Raw genomic sequence first — 22088 nt, 5'->3', positions numbered from 1 at the left:
CCCCTCGTCCTGCCTATATTTACCAAGAGTTGAGGTATACACTGTCACTTGTGTGGTATGCATGTGTTTTTGTTCCTTTAAGACGACCGACTCTGTGATCTAGTGATTAGAAGATCTGCCCAGAGAGTTGAAGGTCGTGGTTCGATGCCTTGTCGCGTCATGCCAAAACACATTAAAATATGGTAATTGTTGTTACCCTGCTTTGTGTTCGGATTTTAAGATAAAACACGTCCTTGTCGGTGGCACAGAGGCAGGATACTGTTTCTGAGTGGAGTATCTATGTTAACACGAGGCTTTGTATCTCAGTTGGTTGTCAATGGATGTCTGAATTTATGACTTGTACAAACAAGTATACACATACACACTCACTCATGCACCCACGCACACACGCTCACACACACACACACGCGTGCGCGCACACACAAGCTCGATTGCACGTCGCTAAATAAGGGCAATACTATTGCGACGTTAAACTCCAGTTCACATCACCTCACCTCCTCAGTTAAGGTGAATTATTTATCATTATATTGCAGTCCTAACATCTGGATAAGTGATAGCAATACCTGACTTTATGGTAAAAACTAAGAACTAAAACTGGCTGATCCGGTTTCCTCCTGTAGGTTCAACGACAAATGCTGCTTTGCACAAAATAATAGAAACAGGTTAAAGTCCCAGAAATCAACTGCAATCTTTTTTAAAATGTTAATGAGATACTCAAAGCGTTTTGTGTAATTATTTTGAAAATATATTTATTTGCTATCTGAAATATTGAGTGACAAATGCGACATAAAAAAAGACATGCGAATGACCAGCATGGTGTGACCGAGCTCCTTTCATTTAAGGCGGTCGGGTAGTCTGGGGGTTAAAGCTTTTACTCGTCACGCCGAAGACCCGGGTTCGATTCCCGTCAGGGGTACAATGTGTGAAGCCCATTTCTGGTGTCCCCCGACGTGATATTGCTGGCTTATTGCTAAAAGCGGCGTAAAACCCCACCCACCCACTCACTCACTCACTCACTCACTCCTTTCATCTACTTGCTATGGTCAATGTTTGGTTTCTGTAACTGTGCCTTTATCGAGCAAACATAAAAACATATAACCATGTTTTGTTGTTGGATCGCCGTTTAACGCCACACTCAGCAATATTCAAGTTATATAACGACGGTCTGTAAAACATCGAGATTGGGCCAGACAATCCAGTGATGATATCATGAGCACTGATCCAACCAACTCAACGAGCATGACCACCCGATCCGGTTATCCGCTTCTTACTACAAGTGTAGTCACATTTTACGGCCGGCATGGGTTGCTGAAGACCTATTCTAACCCGGTTTTCACGGGTCTAACGATGTTTTGACTCAAAGAAAAGGAATCTCATATGCTGCACGCGTTCCTTGGTCTGTTGTTGGATCTGATATCATGAAGTCTTCCTTCTTCGTTACTTAGTGCCATGATCAGGACCTGAAATGATAGAACTATATGTAATTAAACATAGAATATGACAGATTATATATCTACTCACAGTAACATGAAATTGTAAACGTATTACACTGGGATAGAAAAGAAGGCATATGTTACTGTTTAATTATGTTGGATCGTACATGTCCACAATTGATCCATGGCATTGGCATATGATTCCAACCATCAAGTGTGTTTCATGTTTTGGTTACCTTGAGAATGTGCCCCAGTGTTCTGGTATGGTGATACTCTGACCGACTCATAGGTCACAGGGGGAGTATCTGTCATGCCTTCATAGGTACTTGTATCTGCTGCAGCATCCGCTGAAGATGTAATTCATTACGTATTTCAATAATAAATCCAAATCATAACTCCCTTCTTCTTACTGACACTTCAATATTACCTTCACTGGAATACTGAAATTAAAACAGTACTGAGTTAAAAGGCAAAATCGTTATCTACCGTTTGTATTATCATAAATCTTCAACTGTGAATACTGTTGTTTTTCTGATTCCTCCAAATTTGAATACTGAGCTGGACCATTTATCTGATCTGAAACAAAACAATGTTAAAACATTGTAATGATTTCAGTGTTAAATGGACACATACATAATGGTAATTTCAGCAAAAGGGTAACAACCAATACCCAGTACATACCTAATGATGAATACCCTCTGTTGTCCACTTCTACAGTTTCAGGATTCCTAATTCTAGGAAGACAACAAGGCACGTTACTGAAAATTCATAATGGAATGGAGCATTAAACCTCAGTTTTTAGCTAGAATTTATATGTCTCCATATCTTTTTTCAATATTTGCACATGTTTACTCATTGTTGTGTTTAACGTTTGCATTTATACTACCTTTTTCGTGATGCAATTTCTGAAAAACAAGAACAACCACATGGAATATAATGTAAAACACACATCACCCATGGCAACATGTATTGTCAATCGTAAATGAAATCCACATATGATAAATGATAAAGTAAACTGTATATAACAACAGCAACCTTTAACAGGACATTTGCTGGTATAACAGTGTCCTTTTCTGTCAATAATGTACATATCCATTCAATAAACAAAATTCTTACAATCTCTCTTTCAAACATATTCGCATGAAGCCATTGAACATTATGTTGACATTTTCCCTATTGCCTGCAAATAATATTCAATCATTTTACCACGGAAATTTAACTGTATACCTTCTGGAATATTTACGAACTTGTATCCCTTTCTGTACAGAACCATGTGAACACTTCCCCCAATGAGCAAGGTAAGAAGAATGCCTCCTACTGTGGATCCTACTATTACCACTGTACACGAACATGGAGTTTCAAGTTTTTGCTGGTCCAGTGGATCTACAATAAGAAACAAAATATCTTTAAAGACTATGCCAATCACTTTCACTCTATTCAGATGAAAATACATTTATTTTCATTTTCCTACTTTCCAACAAATTATTTTGTGATAGTTCTAAGTGAAAGGTAATCACAAATTAGGTGCGATTCTCAACATGCATACAACACATGAAGCTAATTTCTTGTGTAGATCATGCTGATATATACATATATCTCGAACCATTCACTCAAACCAAGCTAGACATGTTTACTTGAATTCAAGAAATCCCTGTAAACCTAAATAAATATAGAAAGTTATACATTCGAGCATTCATTAATGGTGCATACGGACAAGTACCATTATGCTATTTTGTTATATTCAGACAGAAAACGGGATAACATCCATTTTAAATAATATTATTTAGAAACTCAACAGAAGCTAAAATAAGAAGGTATCATTTAAGAAATATGTCAATGGGCAAATCCTGTGTCGGTGTCTGTGGTAGGCCTAACACAAAATACTAATCAGAATTGTGTTATCATAGTTTAATTTGAGAATGTTTTAATGGTAAGTTCATTATTTGTGAAGCTTAAATTAACGTAAAATGAGCAAACAACAGTCAGAGATACTCACATAAACTTGTGAATAGATAAATCCTGAAAGCTTGAATTATAATCAGAAATCAGCATCTCACCTACAGACACTATTGTGAGTGTGTATGTCACTGAACCGCCTACACCATTGTCCACTGTAAGTCTGTAGTCCCCGAAGTCCTGCTGTTGGATGTTAGTAAGTTGTAGTCTGGCAGTGACTGAGATGTCAGAGACAGGGCTGGAGGAACCAATGAGGTCCTGGCTGGTGCAGTTGGTTCTACTCCAGGTGAATGTAGGAAGGGGGTAGGCCAGGACTGACACAGACACGTTCACGTTTCCACCCAGTGTAGCGGCGTACTTGAGTTGAGTTGGGACTGTCACAGCAAGTCGAGGAGAACCTTATGCAAAACATGTCAATGATTCAAAGCAAGGTAAACACAGGCTTGATTTGGTGGAGAAAGACACCCCATTGCTATACACATGGTAACTGCAACCTAGTTACGGAAAACATACTCTCAATCAACGAATGCAGTACATACATTGAGCATATTTAAAGAAGATATATATATATATATATATATATATATATATATATATATATATATATATATATACACACACACACATATATATATATATATATATATATATATATCAGATAGTGGGTAGGACTTGTTACTGTTACATCTTAAAAAAATAGTATTACAACTCCTTCTTCTACTACTATTACTACTACTACTACTACTTTACTACTACTACTACTACTATCACTACTACTTCAACTACTACTACTACTACTACTACTACTACTGCTGCTGCTGCTTCTACTACTACTACTCCTACTACTACTACTACTACTACTACTACTGCTTCTACTACTACTGCTAGCGTGTGGACAGATGCCCAGTCCACATTACTCACATTTGACTCGCAACTCCACCCTCTGGCTGACAGGTTCCCCGATGTTGTTAGTGGCAGTACAGGAGTAGTTCCCTCTTTGTCTACAGTCTGCTGACTCCAGTCTGTATTCTGCTGTCAGTGAGTTATCCGCCCTTGTCAACTCCTCAGTTCCATTCAATAACCTGATGACTGACCTTGGTTTACCAGCATTATCCAACTGACATCTCAAGATCACCACATCAGACTCATTAACAGTTACTGAACCATTACGACTGTTGGCGGTCAACATACTTATACTCGCCTGATCTGAAACAAATAACATAAAATGTTGCATTGCAAGTTGTGTGTACTCAGATTAAAAAATGTTAGGCGAATATAATTAGGAAGAAAGATTGCTGTAAGTATGCATTTCTATTATTTGTATTATATTTCATCATTCAGTTCTGTTCCAAAGTTTCCCCTATATCAGGGTATGAAACTCCAAAATATTTCAGCCAGACTACAGGACTGGCTAGCTGAAATACTTGCCAGCCCTGACCAAAACCTTCCTGCCCACTATATTCATATGTTTCTCAGGATAATTTAATTAAAACTTTAAATCGAATTCATTGAACATGACGTAATGCAAGAAAAGAAATAGCAAACACTTTTTAGGTTAGATTTGTATTTAATATCCTAGAATACATCATGCAAATAATGCTTATCATCCGGAAATATTTAGAATATGTTTACATATGAAATATAACCCGACCGTCGGGCAGGGGGATTTGAAAATCTGGCAGCCCGAATTGAAATCAACCCGTCTCGGACGGTCGGGCAGGTAGGTATTTCGAACACTGCCTATGTGCGTATATGACACCTATATCACTGAATTGAACTGAAACGATACATCAAAGTCAACAGAGATGATACAACAACGGGACTTTTTGCATCAGGGTTCCTCCTTTCAGTGTAATTGGGATATGGTGTGTTGTAATGGACAATGCATTGGTCATCTCAATCGACGTGTGACATCGTTATTGTACGTCACCCCACCATTGTCTGAAGATCACATACAGTAACTGGATGCAGAGCATTCGCCAATTGAACTTAGGCAAATTAAAAACTTACATTTCTCAATGTAATTTCTCTTTGGGGTTGTGTATCACTTCATGTTTGCTGTTATATGACAGTCCTCATAAGGCACTTTCTGAAAACGTTCATATGAACATATGCCTAATGATGTGCGGCCATCCAGCTTTAACCAATAAGGTAAAGAAACGTATCAGAGAAGGCGTCGGTTTCTGCTTGACACAACTCACGTGTAACATCCACTGAGACACTTGAGCTGTCATTAGTCCCGTGTGTATTGGAAGCCTGGCACTTGTAGGATCCTGTCTGTGACCTGTCAGCCACCGGGAGAGTCAGTGTAGCTCCATCACTGTGGACTGTCCCATCCTTGAACCACTTGTATGTACACGCAGGTCTGCAGGTGGCTGAACACAGGATACTTGGTACACTCTCTTGACCTTCCCTCCTGGTGTAGGACAGACTGGTGGGTTGTAGGGTCACAGCATAGGGACCATCTGTCAGAACAGTGAAACAGATTAAACCAATGTATGTACACACAGGTGGGGGAACACAGGATACTTGGTACACTCTCTTGACCTTCCCTGCTGGTGTAGGACAGAGTGGATGGTTGTAGGTTCACAGCATAGGGGCCATCTGTCAGAACAGTGAAACAGATTAAACCAATGTATGTAGACGCAGGTGCGGAAACAAAGGAAACATTGAACACTCTCCATATCTTCACTCCTTGAGTGGGTAGGTGGGGTGTAGGGTCATGAGACCATCTGTCAAGTTCTTTTATACAGACTGACCGGATCTAAACACACAAAGAGTCTTATAAGCCACAGCGGTATAAATTGCCACGACGCCAGTCTAAGTAGTTTAGATGATGTGAGAGTCAGTGTAGCTCCATCACTGTGCCATCATTTGTTTTCAGGCGCAGCTGGACAGCGACTTGGGTCTATGAAGTTTATGTTTGGATACCGACGCTGCCGTACAAGCTGATACAGACATACTTTCCACAGGGAAAGTAGCATTCCGCTTATGAACCAAAGAGGCGAAAAAATCGGAAACTCCCGCTCGGGTCGTGTCTCATCCCAAGCGGCTCGATTTAAACAAAATTTAAACTGATATCACAGATAAGAATATTGATTAACATAAGGGATATGGCCACTATGATAATATCTAGCGTTTGTAAGAAAATGTTTTATATACAATTAAGGCCCAAGTGGTTTTAGATTTACAGCAAAAAATGTCACTGAAACCCAATGGAAATTAACATTTCTTACGTCTTCAGCCTCAATTATTATTAATAACAAGACTTTAGTCGTGAGCAGTATCAGTGGCTTCACATTACCTCTTATAGGCGTTGCCTATACAATACTTAAATAACATTTGATGTACATTTCTGGAACTTTTACACAGTCACACTAGCATATAATTTATATGTTATCAGCCATTGAAACCAGTGGTTGATGTCATGTCAAGTTAGCCAGAGAACAAACAGTAACCACCCATTTTCCACGTTCGTCCGTCTGTTTATTACAGCTATGTTGTGCTAACCAACATTACTCGTTTCGTCTCTCATCTCTGCTAACTATCACGTGTATCACTATTCGGTGTTACATGGAAAGGAGTGAGTGATGTGGGAGGAAATCCCGAAGTGATGCAGGTCTCAGACGTTCCCGCTTCGGTGAAACCCACGAGCATGGGTATGGTGTTGACAAACCTAGAAACATAATCGGGGTCAATCTAGATTCGAACCCACAATCATAGGTTTCTGGCGTGCCCAAGGGACGCAACTCTGCTTAGCGTGTTGCGGCGCCTTAGACCACTGGGCCACCCGTGCCCCCGCATGGAAAGGAGGGGATGGTTGACATATATTTAGAATATTACTGTGTCATGTTTACATGTAGTCCCATGTTATGGGTGAATATAACTAACTGCCTATTGACCATGGTCGGGTAGTTTACTACACTACTGGGTGTATTTCTACACTAAGGTTCACACATATAAAACCAAGGTTGGCCAGGGTACAAGGAAGTGTGCAGGCCTAGATAGGCCGGGTAGATACCGGTGGAGGTGTGAGTAGAATTTGATTTATTATCTAACATAGAATGGCTGTCCTAACATCTGACCCCTGTTCTAGAGGTTTCACTTGTTCAAAAATACAACAATAAAATTCTTCGTTGCCCCATGTGAAATCATTCTCTGCAATCCTTTGTTCTACATGGCGCATGTGTGTAGTGTCACACATGGAATCCAATTCAATGAAACACGGACGATATTGTATGGAACCAAATGTCATGGACTGGTCAAATCACTGGTACAAGTAGCTACAACTATACCAGTTCGGTAGAATCTGAGTAGGAGCATTGTGCCTGTCACTACATGTGAGACTGCACAGGATCTTGATTTGCATGGGATTGTGATACTATTTGTGAGTGCTACTGAGGAAGGGGTCTACCTTATGAAGCATATTTGGCAACAACAATAAGGAATATTGGAATATTGAATGGCATTGTATACATACACTGTGGCTCCATGTTGTACAGCTGGCTCCACTCTGACTCCAGACCCTGGCCTTCTGTTGCCTTACATCTGTAGCTGTGACTGTCCCGGGAACTCACTGTGAAGGTGTAGGGAGAACCAGGGGAGGTAACTGTGATGTCAGCGTTGTCACGCCGCCAGGTGTTGGTCAAGGTCAGGCCATGGTCAGCTGGGACAGTGGTGGAGGTGGAGCTGCAGGTCAAGGTGAACTGTCTTTCAAACAAAGGCGCTGATTGTCCAATGAGTGTTGGTTTGGTGGGTTGGCCTGTATTAAAAAGTTCATTACTTTACCCGAACGTTCATGAAAATAAAACTTGTTTATTTGTTCGTGTATCGGGATATTACCCATTTATAGCTGGATTCATGGATTGATACAGATTATTATGTGAAATGTCTTTGCCCATAGAGATAAAATGTGATGTCCAAATTGAATGTCAGTCATGTACTAGCTAATATATCCATTGTGTACGTGTGTGTGTAAGCAGCAGTACCAATAGCAGTTACAAATACAATACGATGAACGAACGAGTGACTGTCTACTGACAACCACAGTACAAGGCATGAGTGTCTTAATCAGAAGGACTTACACACTGATTGTTTAATAGTTGCTGTAAAGATGCAAACTCAATGTCAATGCTCATGAATCCAAAGTGTTCATTCTGGAGAGCAGCAAAATGGTCTGTCTCACTATCTCAAATATGTTTAAAGCTATAACTATCTTGTCGTAACATTCAAAATCATTACTATTGGTTCGTTACTAATATGCATTGCTTATGTGAACAACCATTTTAAGTCAAGTATGTCGCCATAAACTTGTAACTTGAATGAGTTTGTTATATGTTACGCTTCTTTTAAGTATTAACACCTGGTTTGAATATACACGGTGTCCAGGAAGAACACATTTCTCAAATATTTAGTTTCGTTTGAAAAAATATATGCCAAATTATGCGAAACCGATATTATCTCCCTAAAAACCAAGAATTATACGTTTCAGATTATACGACCAGATGATGAAGGGGAAAGTATTCAAATATATTTTACTGTATACACACTTTCTACATTAATGACAATCTTAGAACTTATCGAAATTTAAGTTTCAAGTGATTCAGTTTTGTGGTTTTGTTTCCATAAACTGAGAAAACATTAGAAAAATTCTGCTTACGAAAAACTGTTTCCTGATGGTTTGAAAACAGAATGAGCGTAGCATGCGTTGCATTTTGACAGAACGATGTGGCTGATGTCGTATTGGTGTCGACAGTTCTTTGTGTTAAGGGTTCAATGAGCAGTCTGTGTAATTAGTATTGTTAACTTTCTATAACAATTGACTCAAATATTTTTAAGTAAGAATATTTAAGTCAGTTCAAAAGTATCATTATGTCTAAAGGTTCTCAGTAAGTAACTGACAACCAGTAACTGGTGATGTGATGAAGGAAATTACACAGCATAGTCATTTGTAAATGTATCAGCAACAAATATCTAGCAAGAACATTATGTTTCTCTGAGAAAATGGAAACGACGTGCCTTATTGTTGACATTTAGAAAAAAACAATCTCTCTCGCTCTCTTGCTTGTTTTGTAAATATGTTCATTAAAAGTGAGACCTGGTCCTGAGTTGTCTGGAAATGGATATGACTTTAGTTTTTTAGCCAACGACTTCGATGTCACGCTGACACTTTGAACACAGCCACAGATATCAAAACAAGGTAATCAGTGGTCTGGGCAATTAATATGAAATAATATACACTAAGTAAGTAAAAGCAAACCCTAATTCGGGAAACCGGGTGACACCAGTTATTTTGTAAAATTGACTTACCAGGAACAACCAGCTTCTGTCCACACTGAGGTATGATGTCAGCTATTCCATTACTCCCACAGATGAAGTCCCCAGCATCAGATCTGACGACACTGCGCAGGTCGAAGGTCATGACCTTGGGGTCAGAAGCTAGATCCCCGGTGTAGGTGACACGAGCTGTGTAGTTCCCTAATGTCAGGTGGTTATTGGTATTTGTATTGACCAACAGTACCTGAGCTCCAGATGGACTGATGACATATAGGGCAACGGGGACGGAACCACCTGTTACAGCCGGCACCTGCCACCTGAAGCTTGCAGTCTGAGACTCCCTCACTACCACAGGGCTGGAGGACAGCTGGGAGGCTACACCTGTCGGGAATACAATTGAATATAAACACATGGAATACACTATCTGAAACTGAGTATGCCTCACCGTACCTTTTGGTCTTTCCAAGGTGACGCGCCCTGAAAACAGTGTTAAAACCAATTCACACATGTATTCGTTATCCCTGGTAACTTAAGTATGGCTTTGCTAGTTTTGTTAGCATTAATATGAAATTAACTCACCATTTAATAATATTCCCCAAACGTAAATTGTCCTGGCTCCCTTGTAATATTCAATGATTTTACCAGTCATTGTCGACTCATTTCTGAAATATAACGAATTGTCTATGAGTTACAAAAACTGATTAGGATAATTATTGTATTTGTATTTCATTGTGATCATACTGTTGCTTTGATAAACTCATCTAATTCCTCGACTTTCACATGTCAATATTCATCAAGCTAAATGGTAAAAATAATTCACAAATACAATGCAATGCAATACTAAAAGGATTGACATGAAAATAAAGTGTTACATAAGGACTGTAACATTCTTATATTTCACATTTGTACCTAAAATTTCAGTGGCGCCTTAATGTCTGGTAAGATTCGTCTACGTTATCCTTAAATTGTAATCTCAAATATATAAACAAATTCCCCTGCTGGTCACCAGGTTATTAATTTCTCTCACCCGAGCAAACAGCAGCCAACCTGACAATAGTGTTTGCAGGGCATATCTACTCTTAGTTGAAATGTTGATAATTGTCAGCAGGAATAAACTACACCTTTTGTCCTGCGTTCACATTATATACATACATATTTGCATACTTGTGTAAGCAAAACGCCTCAGTGGTCTTGTGGATAAACGGTCTGTCCGGACGAGAGATAGACACACTAACACACACGTTAACACATTTACACGCCTGTATGCACGTCGCTATCAGCCTTTAAGACGTTAAAACTTATTTTACCCCACCTCAATTCAATTGTTTAAACAGATACATGTGACTATCGTGTAAGGGCCTAAGGCCCAAAACTCTGCAAGCTGTAAGACCACAAAGCCAATTGCACTCAAATCGTATCAATATGTGTTCACTTACTAGATATTACCTGTCAAGATATCTGTTTTTATGAGCCCTTCACGTACACATAACTCATACATAGGCGACCCATATAGTGTTGGCACGTGGCCAGCAACTCGCAGAAGGTAGTTTGAGGCTGCCTTTGGCAGCTAGATTCCTAGAGAGAATTTCGGTCCTGCCCAACTCTGAAACATGTAGCATGTGACTTTGCTCGAAATATGACTCATCCAATAATAAATGGTACCCGGTGGGCTGAGATGGTAATGTGACCGTTATCCTTCCAGCGCCTCAGAGGCAGTTTGGGTTGTATACACCCCAGGGAGTTGATAATGAAAATAGATTTCACACTGAGCTATTGAGGGTAAATAATGTTACGCTTTCAGTATGTATTAAGGTGTGGATTTGGAGTAGTATAGATATGCACGTTATTATGTGCAGATGTAGGCCGCGTCAAAGAGCGCGATTATATCGAGATGTTGTGGCTGATTAGTATACATTATGTCATGCAGAAGAAGCGTTCACACATGGCGATACCAGTAAACTAAGACACATTAGATGCCATGTGGTAAGCCTGGAAATATAGTAGAGTACAAACCTGCTGAGATTTCAAGTTGTCAGACACAAATCGTTGCTACAGTCGTCTTGTGTGACCGGGTAGCTCAACACGGAAGTAATCTACAAGGTCGTGTTAACATGTATACCAGTTGCTTTGAACTTGTTCAGTAGTGGCTAAATATAGCTGAGTCAATCTGCGGCATATGGGTGCAGGTTCAGTGTTACATAAATGTACAGCGGCTTTGATAAAAGCTGAACTGGTGATAGCAAATTAAATCCGTCAAAATGTACTCTTCCAAAAGGAGGGGAAGGGATATTCGAAAATAACAGATTATTGCAGAAATACAAATATGTATCGCGTGATGGTAATGAATGGAAAATACACATGAAGGAATAAGGAAGCTGGAGTTTGTGCTGATTTGTTAAATAATGGGTCATCGGCAATGCTCCTCCCATTGTCTGAGCCAGTTCGACTGATGTGGAGGTTTTCCTCTGACGTCGGCGGACATCTGATATGTATATATGGTCTCATGGCTGATCGTTGCATTCTGGTGAGTTTTAGCTGTTGGAGGTGTTTAGGAAGTCAAAACGTTTATCAGCATGACGCACACACGACACATATATTGACGCCATTATGCTGACTCGGTAGTACTGCCAAGCGACCCTTTCATGTACAATATGCAGTCAAAGTCTGTGTTTTAATGTAATGTACTCCATCCTATGAAATGGCTTCTGAACTAGCAATATGATGCTCGGTAATTCACCATAGCCATCACCGTATTGTGCATTCTGTGGATCGTACATGTATCTACTGTTGTTAACGGGAGACGAGGGTGACTGTCAAGGCTCTCCTTGTCATGTGTTAACTCTAATATAGAAGGGTTGGTAATAAAGAAGGCTTACATCCCTCTGCCCAACAGGTGCACCGCCCTTTGTTGTTAGATATAAACTGTAAAGCAACATATTAACAGATTCCGCCGACACACTCCTCATATTCTCATATTCTCTGGTTCCTTTCTAACACACCTCTTCTTGGCAATCAAAACCGGACTGATCTGGTTTAGTAGCATAAAACTGAACCATTGCGTCCCAAGTAAGTTAAACATTAGGAGACATTAATGAGTCGGTTGCACTGACAAACTCGCCAGGATAAATAGAGGGTATCACGCATGTTTGATTGAGGAATGTAAATATCCTGCAATAGGAATAAACATTGTGACAACTGATCCCGCTAGGCTGGGTCAAGTGTCCTCGCTAAATTGTTTCGCAATGTATATCTCCAAAGTTGTCAAAACTTTTCAAATGCCTCAACTTACTGGTTTTCAGTATAGTAGGTTATTCTTTTGATAATGATAGCAATAATTGTAGTAGTTTCTCCAAATTTCCGATGATTAATTCTGACTCGGATCGCCGGATGACAAGTGCGTCTTCATGTGGTTTCTAAAACACTGAAAGTAGTCCCTAATTCACCTTTGATATTTGCATCTCTAGCCGCATATAACCCCAATGGATATCGTTTTTATTCGTTTTTCTGCCTGGAAACCTACCCCTTTTATGATACTATAACTTTTGTTCACTTTAGTCTTGGTAGATCATCCCGTAAATATCCACATAATAGGACAGACTTTCTTTCCCACACTAGGTACGATAGCGTTAACATTTTATTACCCTTGTTTGACATAAAATTGAGGTTGGAGTAAAGAACAAATGACCTCAGTTCAATTGGAACAAAAGGTTTCACAAACATGATGATACCAAAATAATTCTTAAAATGTTTGGGGTACACAAGATACCACATCTCCACTGTACATAAAAGTAATGCCTTAAGTCATTGGACAAATGTAGTTTATATAATTACTTCTAATATATTTAGACTTTGAAAGACATTTTGTTACTTTATAGAATAGTACCCAATGTATATGCTATTGTAGACTTTTAAAAATAAATGTTAAGCATCTGGCAATCAGCTATACAAAATGTTTGACGGATTCTAACATGCTTAGTGGAAGCATCATGCAGAATGGGAAACATGTGTCGTAATTTGTAAAACTGTTTTCTACGCATCCATGTCACTATATTGTTTTCATAATAGTGACACAGGCAGTTTATGTGGAGTGTTGCTTTCAACAACTAATAAATATAACTTACTTCATCATGCATTTCACTACATTTGCACAAAGGAATTCAAAGGGAAGAATAAATGGAGAATGATGGTGTTAAATTGAATAACTACCCACTAGGAAGACGTATGGAAACATAAATAAGTATGTAGAACTGACCGGTCTCTCTACAACCGACAAGCACGCACACACGCACGCACGCACGCGCGCATGCACGTCGCAAAATAAACGCAATTATCTTGGAGGCGACGTTAAATCAAAAGTCCACACAACGCCTACTCCTTTCGTGTTATACATCAGTGTGATGTTACATCAGGAATTGAGAGAAGAAATATAGTATGCTGTAAGGACTGGGCACAGAAACAAAATATATAAAGGATGCAAAGAAATGTAATACTTTTGCAATTGAATATTATCACCATGTCATATTAAGCTGTAAACGTAGATGTTCAGGGGAGGTGTATTCCTTTCGACTCTAATTGGTGACGTTGATGTTGAAACGTCTGTCTGAAATGGCGATAATGGTGATAACGATGGTGCAGATAACAATGATATTTATGAAATAACGTGACATTTTTCTGGTACAGAATTCTCTAAGTGTTCAAATAACATAAAGCATATCTTGAACAACTTGTGACAATAATACTATAAATATGAGTAAATATACTCATAAACAAAAGAAACGAAATACGGAATATTTTTGGCCTTAAAAGCACCCTAGGGGGACCAAGAGGTGCAAAATGAAGAGGTTTAATGTGTTATATTGTCAGTGACAAATTTCCCAGATCAAAATAATCTCAACAAAGACATGCAAAGAATTAGTCGGGAAACACGTACGATTCGGAAAAAAAGCCACTGACCAGATACATTGACCAGATGCAGGGAGTTGTGAAACAAAGGATTTTAGCTGACGACCCTGGGTATATACACGATCAGACTAAAGGTCTGGGAGGAGAGAGGTTAGACCTGGCCTGCGACTGTAACACTTCCGTCGTTGTCTAAATGTCTAAATGAACAGGCAATCTTACGGCTCAACGATACACCAACGAAATTCTCCTGGAACACGCCCTCCTATCTGCAACCAACGGCAACGGTGTATTCCATAAGGGCAACGCTCGACCGCATACAGCACGGATCACAAGAGCCTGTCTACACAACAACAACGTTCATGATCTGACCCCGAGATCCCCGGATCCGAGCCCGATAGAGCACCTGTGGGATGAATGGGATAGACGGCCACGCCGACGTCAACCACACCCCCTAGACGTTGCAGCGGTTGGTTGTATCGTTGCAGGCCGAGTGGGCGACGATTCCTCTTTATGTGATTCGCATCCTCGTCTCTTCCATGGGCAGGAGATGTCAAACTGCTTTCGAAACCAACGGGGTACATAAGCGTTATTGATGCGAGCTGACCTTCACTTTGGACTTTTTCCTATGTATGGATAATTGAGATGACTACAATAACCAAGTGTTCTCTCCACAACATTTTGGCTCAACATGTTGTACGGCTCCTCGTACAAATCTATTTTCCTACCTCACAAATCTGGCATGGCGTTTCTTTTGTTCTTCTTTTGAAGAGTATATTACGTTGCTCTTAAATTTCAATTGAAACAAATTACAAGGAGACAAACAAAGTTATTCACAATGTTATATCAACACATCAGGACGTGCGGATCGGTTGGTGTAAAACGGTCCACTCTACTTCAGAACAAAATAACATTAACAAGCCACCATGCTTTAATCTGGTCACCTTGTTGGTTGATGACATTTCATGCTGTGGATCAGTCGCGTTGTGGCGTCTTCCGAGGGATTGTGGTACCATCCCAAAATGTTATCCTCTCCAAAGGTGTATATAGATCTATCTCTCTCTCTCTCTCTCTCTCTCTCTCTCTCTCTCTCTCTCTATATATATATATATATATATATATATATATATATATATATTTGTAATCTCATCGGAAAAGGCAGTGGAAACATGGTGTCTTTATGATGTCCAGACCCACTAATCAGTCCCCGCAGTTCTGTCATAGAGATGGCAATAATCAGCCACCATACTTTACACCTGAGCAGGAAGCCCATCGAATGCCATGGCAACTCTCACATTTCACATCCCTGTGTGTTATCAGATCGTATCCAGGCCACCACGTGCCCCTTTGCTGAACTGAATGCTCTACACATTGACATGTCTGTGCATATGGCAATGCTAATATAGAACGCGAATAATCCGAGTTCCGTGTCACCGACATTTGCCTACAATATACACATACAGCGGAAGCTCTCTTGTTCAGACCACTTACAGGAGCAACAAAGGTTCACTATCACAGTCGACATGATGTTAAATTTTAAACGATTGAATAGATAAGGGGCCCAATATTAGTTACAATATTCTGTCTCCTCTGATCGCCACTCGTTCACACTATGTATACATTAACCGATGGTTTGAAACTATTTAGAACCTTTACTACATGAACTTAGCAGTTCAATGATGAACATAATGTAAGTGATAAAACATGAGATCACTAAAGGTTGTCGGTGGCTTTGACATTATTTAATGCGTTCTCTCGAAAAACACCTTTTCTTATAAGGGTCGGGGTTATATGTCATTCCTGGAAACCCTAATACCAACAGGAATGGGATGATCACACTGACATTTTGAATCCTTTTGTCTTTGTGCGGTACTTTACAATTTTATTTGGGGTTGTAAACGAATATTTAGCATGGCGTTTCTAAATTAATTCATATATTAAAGGATGTCCGCTGGAGTGGGATTTGTGTACCTACAGACATGCAGAAAGAAAGATGACATAGTTTAAGTCAATCTATCATCACAATCAAGCTATGGCGCAAACAATAATGTACTAAAACCAAATAAACTGTTTTACATGAAACAAAACGTGAACTTATTCCCTCCACGGGTGCTACCGATGTGGCAGGATACGCTTACATGTACCTGGTACGAGCACCTGGTATCATCCCTATTTCAATGTTATTATTATTGTCTTTTATAAGTGTATGAACGACACAATTTGACGTTAATACGTTTTTCACGTAAACACTGACGGACTACTTCCACATTCTTTGCGAAATCCCTGGTAATACATACATAATCGGGGTGTTCGGGTAGCCTAGTCGTTAAAGCGTTCGCTCGTCACGCCGAAGACCCGGGTTCCATTCCCGACATGGGTACAATGTGTGAAGCCCATTTCTGGTGTCCCCCGCCATGATATTGCTGGAATATTGCTAAAAGCTGCGTAAAATCAAACTCACTAGCTCGTCGTACAAGAAGGTAAAAACACTGATGATATCCGTCAGTCAGTTGCCTGCTGGCCTTAACACTATAATTTTAATTTCTACTCCATTCAAATTTGTAACAATTAAATGTCATGATGTGTGTCACTCACTCACATACAGAAGCCTTCTTTCGGAAGAATTAGACACTTTAATCTTTAACGCAGCGTTCCAGTAACATTGAGAAACGTCAGAGAGTTTGACTGCATGATTGTTCACGAATATCCTCGCTACGACCCATCCGAATGAACAAAACGAAGATATGCTTTCCAAACTACCAAAGTATCGACTCTAGGCTGACACACACACGCGCGCGCGCACACTCACAAGCCCGAATGCACGTCGCTAAATAAGGGCAATACTATTTCGACGTTAAACTCCAGTTCACATCACCTCACCGCCTCCATTCAGGTGAATTATTTATCATAACATTGCAGTACTGGCATCTGGTTAAGTGATAACAATACCCGACTTTATACGACTGTATGGCAGAAACTAGAAACTAAAACTGGCTGATCAGGTTTCCTCATTTATGTTCAACAACAAATGCTTCTTTGCACCAAATAACAGAAAGAGGTTAAAGTCCCAGAAATCTTACACTGATAACAATATTTCAACTGCAATGTTTCCATTAAGTTAATGCGATCGTATTTATTTCCTGTGTGAAATATTCAGTGACAAAGGCGATACATAAATAGACATGAGCATAACCAACATGGTGTGACTAAGCTCCTTTCACCTATTTGACATGGTCAATGTTTGGATTATGTAACTGTGCTTTTATCAAAGAAACATAAAACAATGTAAGGAAAACGTGAAGTAAGTAATAACGATGTTTTGTTGTTGGATCGTTGTTGAACGCTGCAATCATCAATATTCCAGTTATATGACGACGGCCTGTAAATAATCGAGACTGGGCCGGACAATCCAGTGATGATATCATGAGCAATGATCCAACCAACTCAGCGAGCCTGACCACCCGATCCCGTTATCCGCTTCTTAGGACAAGCATAGTCGCCTTTTACGGCAGGCATGGGTTGCTGAGGACCTATTTTAATACGGTTTTCACGGGTCTAACGATGTTTTGACTCAAAGGAAAGGAATCTCATATATTGCACGTGTTCCGTGGTCTGCTACTGGATCTGAAAAGTATAGAGCTATATGTTATTAAACATAGAAAATGACAGATTATATATCTACTCACAATAACATGAAATTCTACACGTATTACATTGGGATAGAAAAGAAGGCATATGTAACTGTTTAATGATGTTGGATCGTACATGCCAACAGTTGATCCATGGCAATGGCATAAGAGTTTAATCAGCAAGAGTGTTTCATGTGTTGGTTACCTTGAGAATGTGCCTCAGTGTTCTGGTATGGTGATACTCTGACCGACTCATAGGTGACAGGGGGAGTATCTACTGTGCCCTCATAGGTACTTGTATCTGCTGCAGCATCCGCTGAAGATGTAATTCATTACGTATTTCAATAATAATCCCAAATCATAACTCCCTACTTCTAACTAGCACTTCAACAAATTGGGCAAAATGGAAAAAATCGTCATCTACCTTTTGTATTCTCATAAATCTTCAACTGTGAATACTGTTGTTTTTCTGATTCCTCCAAATTTGAATACTGGACTGGGCCATTTATCTGATCTGAAACAAGACAATGCGAAAACGTAGTAATGATTTCAGTGTTAAATGGACGCATACAGAATGGTAATTTCAGCAAAAGGGTAACAACCAGTAACCAGTACCTACCTAATGATGAATACCCTCTGTTATCCATTTCTACAGTTTCGGAATTCCTGGTGCTAGGAAGACAACAAAGTACGTTACTGAAAATTCATAATGGAATGGAGCATTAAACCTCAGTTTTTAGCCAGAATTTATATGTCTCCATATCTTTTTTCCATATTTGCAAATGTTTACTCATTGTTATGTTTAACGTTTGCATTTATACTACCTTTTTCGTGATGCAGTTTCTGTAAAACAAGAAAAACCACATGGAATATAATGTAAAACACACATCACCCATGGCAACATGTATTGTCAATAGTAAATGAAATCCACATAGAAAATGATAAAGTAAACTTTATATAATAACTGCAACCTTTAACAAGGCATTTGCTGGTAAAACTACGTCATTTTCTGTCAATATTCTACATATACATTCAACAAAAGAAATTCTTACAATCTTTCTTTCAAACATATTCGCATATGTCATTGACCATTATATTGACATTCTCCCTATTACCTGCAAATAATATTCAATCATTTTACTACGGAAATTGAACTGTATACCTTCTGGAATATGTCCGAACTTGTATCCCTTTCTGTACAGAACCATGTGAACACTTCCCACAATGAGCAACGTAAGAAGAATGCCTCCTACTGTGGATCCTACTATTACCCCTGAATACAAACAAGGAGTTTCAAGTTTTCGCTGGTCTGGTGGATCTACAATATGAACAAAATATCATAACAGACAATGCCTGTCACTATATTCAGATGAAAATATATTTGTTTTCAATTTCCTACTTTCAAACAAATTATTTGGTCATAGGTTTAAGTGGTAGGTAATCAGACATTAGGTTCGATTCCCAATATGCGTACAACGTGTGAAGCTAATTTCTTGTGTTGGTCATGCTGATATATATATTGCTCAAACCAAGATACACATGTTTACTTTGAATTCAAGAAATCCCTGGAAACCTAAATAAATATAGAAAATTATCCATCAGAGCATTCATTAATGGTGCATACAGATAAGTACCATTGGGCTATTTTGTTATGTCCAGAAAGGAAACGGGACAACATCTATTTTAAATGATATTATTTAGAAACTCAACAGAAGTTAAAATGAGACAATAGTATTTAAGAAAGATATGAATGGGCAAATCCTTCGTTGTTATCTGTAGTGGGCGTAACAACAAAACATTAATCAGACGATTGTAATCATAGTTTCATTTGAGAATGCTGACAAGTTAAGTTCATAATTTGTGAAGCTAAATAAACGTAAAATGAGCAAACAACAAGTAGAGATATTTACATAAACTTTTGAATAGAAAAATCCTGAAGGCTTGACTGATAATCAGAAATCAGCATCTCACCTACAGCCACTATTGTGAGAGTGTATGTCACTGAACTGCCGACACCATTGCCCACTGTAAGACTGTAGTCCCCGACGTCCTGTTGTTGGAGGTCAGTAAGGTGTAGTCTGGCAGTGACTGAGATGTCGGAGACAGGGCTGGAGGAACCAATGAGGTCCTGGCTGGTGCAGTTGGTTCTACTCCAGGTGAATGTGGGGAAGGGGTAGGCCAGGACTGACACAGACACGTTCACGTTACCCCCCAGTGTAGCGGCGTACTTGAGTTGAGTTGGGACTGTCACAGCAAGTCGAGGAGAACCTAATGCAAAACATGTCAATGAGTCAAAGCAAGGTAAACACTGGCTTGATTTGGTGGAGAAAGACACCCCATTGCTATACACATGGTAACTGCAATCTAGTTACGAAAACATACTCTCAATCAACGAGTCAATCGAGTCAATCAATCAGTTAGTAAGGTAGGACTTGTTACTGTTACATCTTAAAAAAATATTATTACAACTCCTTCTCCTTCTACTACTATTACTACTACTACTACTTTACTACAACTACTACAACTACTACTACAACTACTACTACTACTACTACTACTACTACTACTACTACTGCTGCTGCTTCTACTTCTACTCCTCCTCCTACTCCTACTTCTACTACTGCTTCTTCTACTACTACTACTACTACTTCTATTACTACTACTACTAGCGTGTGGAGAGATGCCCAGACCACATTACCTACATTTGACTCGCAACTCCACCCACTGGCTGACAGGTGTCCCGATGTTGTTACTGACAGTACAGGAGTAGTTCCCTCTTTGTCTACATTCTGCTGACTCCAGTCTGTATTCTGCTGTCAGGGAGTTATCCGCCTTTGTCAACTCCTCCGTTCCATTCAGTAACCTGATGACTGACCTTGGTTTACCAGCATTATCCAACTGACACCTCAAGATCACCACATCAGACTCATTAACTGTTACTGAACCATTACGACTGTTGGCGGTCAACATACTTATACTCGCCCGATCTGAAACAAATAACCCAAAATGTTGCATTGCAAGTTGTGTGTACTCAGATTAAAAAAATGTTAGGCGAATATAATTAGGAACAAAGATTGTTGTAAGTATGCATTTCTATTATTTGTATTATATTTCATCATTCAGTTCTGTTCCAAAGTTTCCCCTATATGCGTATATGAAACCTATATCTCTCAATAGAACTGAAACGATACATCAAAGTCAACAGAGATGATACAACAACGGGACTTTTTGCATCAGGGTTCCTCCTTTCAGTGTAAATGGGATATGGTAGTTGTATTGGACAATGCATGGGTCATCTCAATCGACGTGTGACATCGTTATTTTACGTCACCCCACACCATTGTCTGAAGATCACATACAGTAACTGGATGCAGAGCATTCGCCAATGTAACTCAGGCAAATTAAAAACATACATTTCTCAATGTAATTTATCTTCATGTTTATGACAGTCCTCATAAGGCATTTTGTGAAAACGTTCATATGAACATATGCCTAATGATGTGCGGCCATCCAGCTTTAACCAATAAGGTAAAGGAACGTATCAGAGAAGGTGTCGGTTTCTGCTTGACAAAACTCACGTGTAATATCCACGGAGACACTTGAGCTGTCATTAGTCCCGTGTGTATTGGAAGCCTGGCACTTGTAGGATCCTGTCTGTGACCTGTCAGCCACCGGGAGAGTCAGTGTAGCTCCATCACTGTGGACTGTTCCGCCCTTGAACCACTTGTATGATGTACACGCAGGTCTGCAGGTGGCTGAACACAGGATACTTGGTACACTCTCTTGACCTTCCCTCCTGGTGTAGGACAGAGTGGAGGGTTGTAGGGTCACAGCATAGGGGCCATCTGTCAGAATAGTGAAACAGAGTAAACCAATGTATGTACACACAGGTGGC

The 22088-nt window shown here is 39.6% G+C and overlaps 1 protein-coding gene across 1 annotated transcript in view; it reads right to left on the bottom strand.

Annotated features, from left to right (window-relative positions):
• Positions 1-1054: 1054 nt before the first annotated feature.
• LOC124119591 (basement membrane-specific heparan sulfate proteoglycan core protein-like) overlaps positions 1055-22088 on the bottom strand; it is a 189620-nt gene continuing 168586 nt past the window's right edge. Inside the window, exons 5-24 of the mRNA XM_048385007.1 lie at positions 21772-21981; positions 20896-21180; positions 20165-20461; positions 19356-19511; positions 19018-19036; positions 18813-18865; positions 18618-18707; positions 18375-18509; positions 10245-10346; positions 9699-10046; positions 7870-8151; positions 5591-5854; positions 4311-4595; positions 3491-3787; positions 2661-2816; positions 2320-2338; positions 2115-2167; positions 1920-2009; positions 1670-1780; positions 1055-1460 (exon numbers count right to left, since the gene is read on the bottom strand). Of these exons, the coding sequence (XP_048240964.1) occupies positions 1438-1460; positions 1670-1780; positions 1920-2009; positions 2115-2167; positions 2320-2338; positions 2661-2816; positions 3491-3787; positions 4311-4595; positions 5591-5854; positions 7870-8151; positions 9699-10046; positions 10245-10346; positions 18375-18509; positions 18618-18707; positions 18813-18865; positions 19018-19036; positions 19356-19511; positions 20165-20461; positions 20896-21180; positions 21772-21981 (3275 nt within the window). The 3' untranslated portion in view covers positions 1055-1437. The remainder of the gene's footprint in view (positions 1461-1669; positions 1781-1919; positions 2010-2114; positions 2168-2319; positions 2339-2660; positions 2817-3490; positions 3788-4310; positions 4596-5590; positions 5855-7869; positions 8152-9698; positions 10047-10244; positions 10347-18374; positions 18510-18617; positions 18708-18812; positions 18866-19017; positions 19037-19355; positions 19512-20164; positions 20462-20895; positions 21181-21771; positions 21982-22088) is intronic.

This window comes from Haliotis rufescens, unplaced genomic scaffold, assembly GCF_023055435.1.
Source record: "Haliotis rufescens isolate VD_foot unplaced genomic scaffold, xgHalRufe1.0.p SCAF_53, whole genome shotgun sequence".
NCBI lineage: Eukaryota > Metazoa > Mollusca > Gastropoda > Lepetellida > Haliotidae > Haliotis > Haliotis rufescens.
The sequence above is the reverse complement of the archived record's forward strand: the minus strand, read 5'-3'. Positions and strand labels throughout refer to the sequence as shown.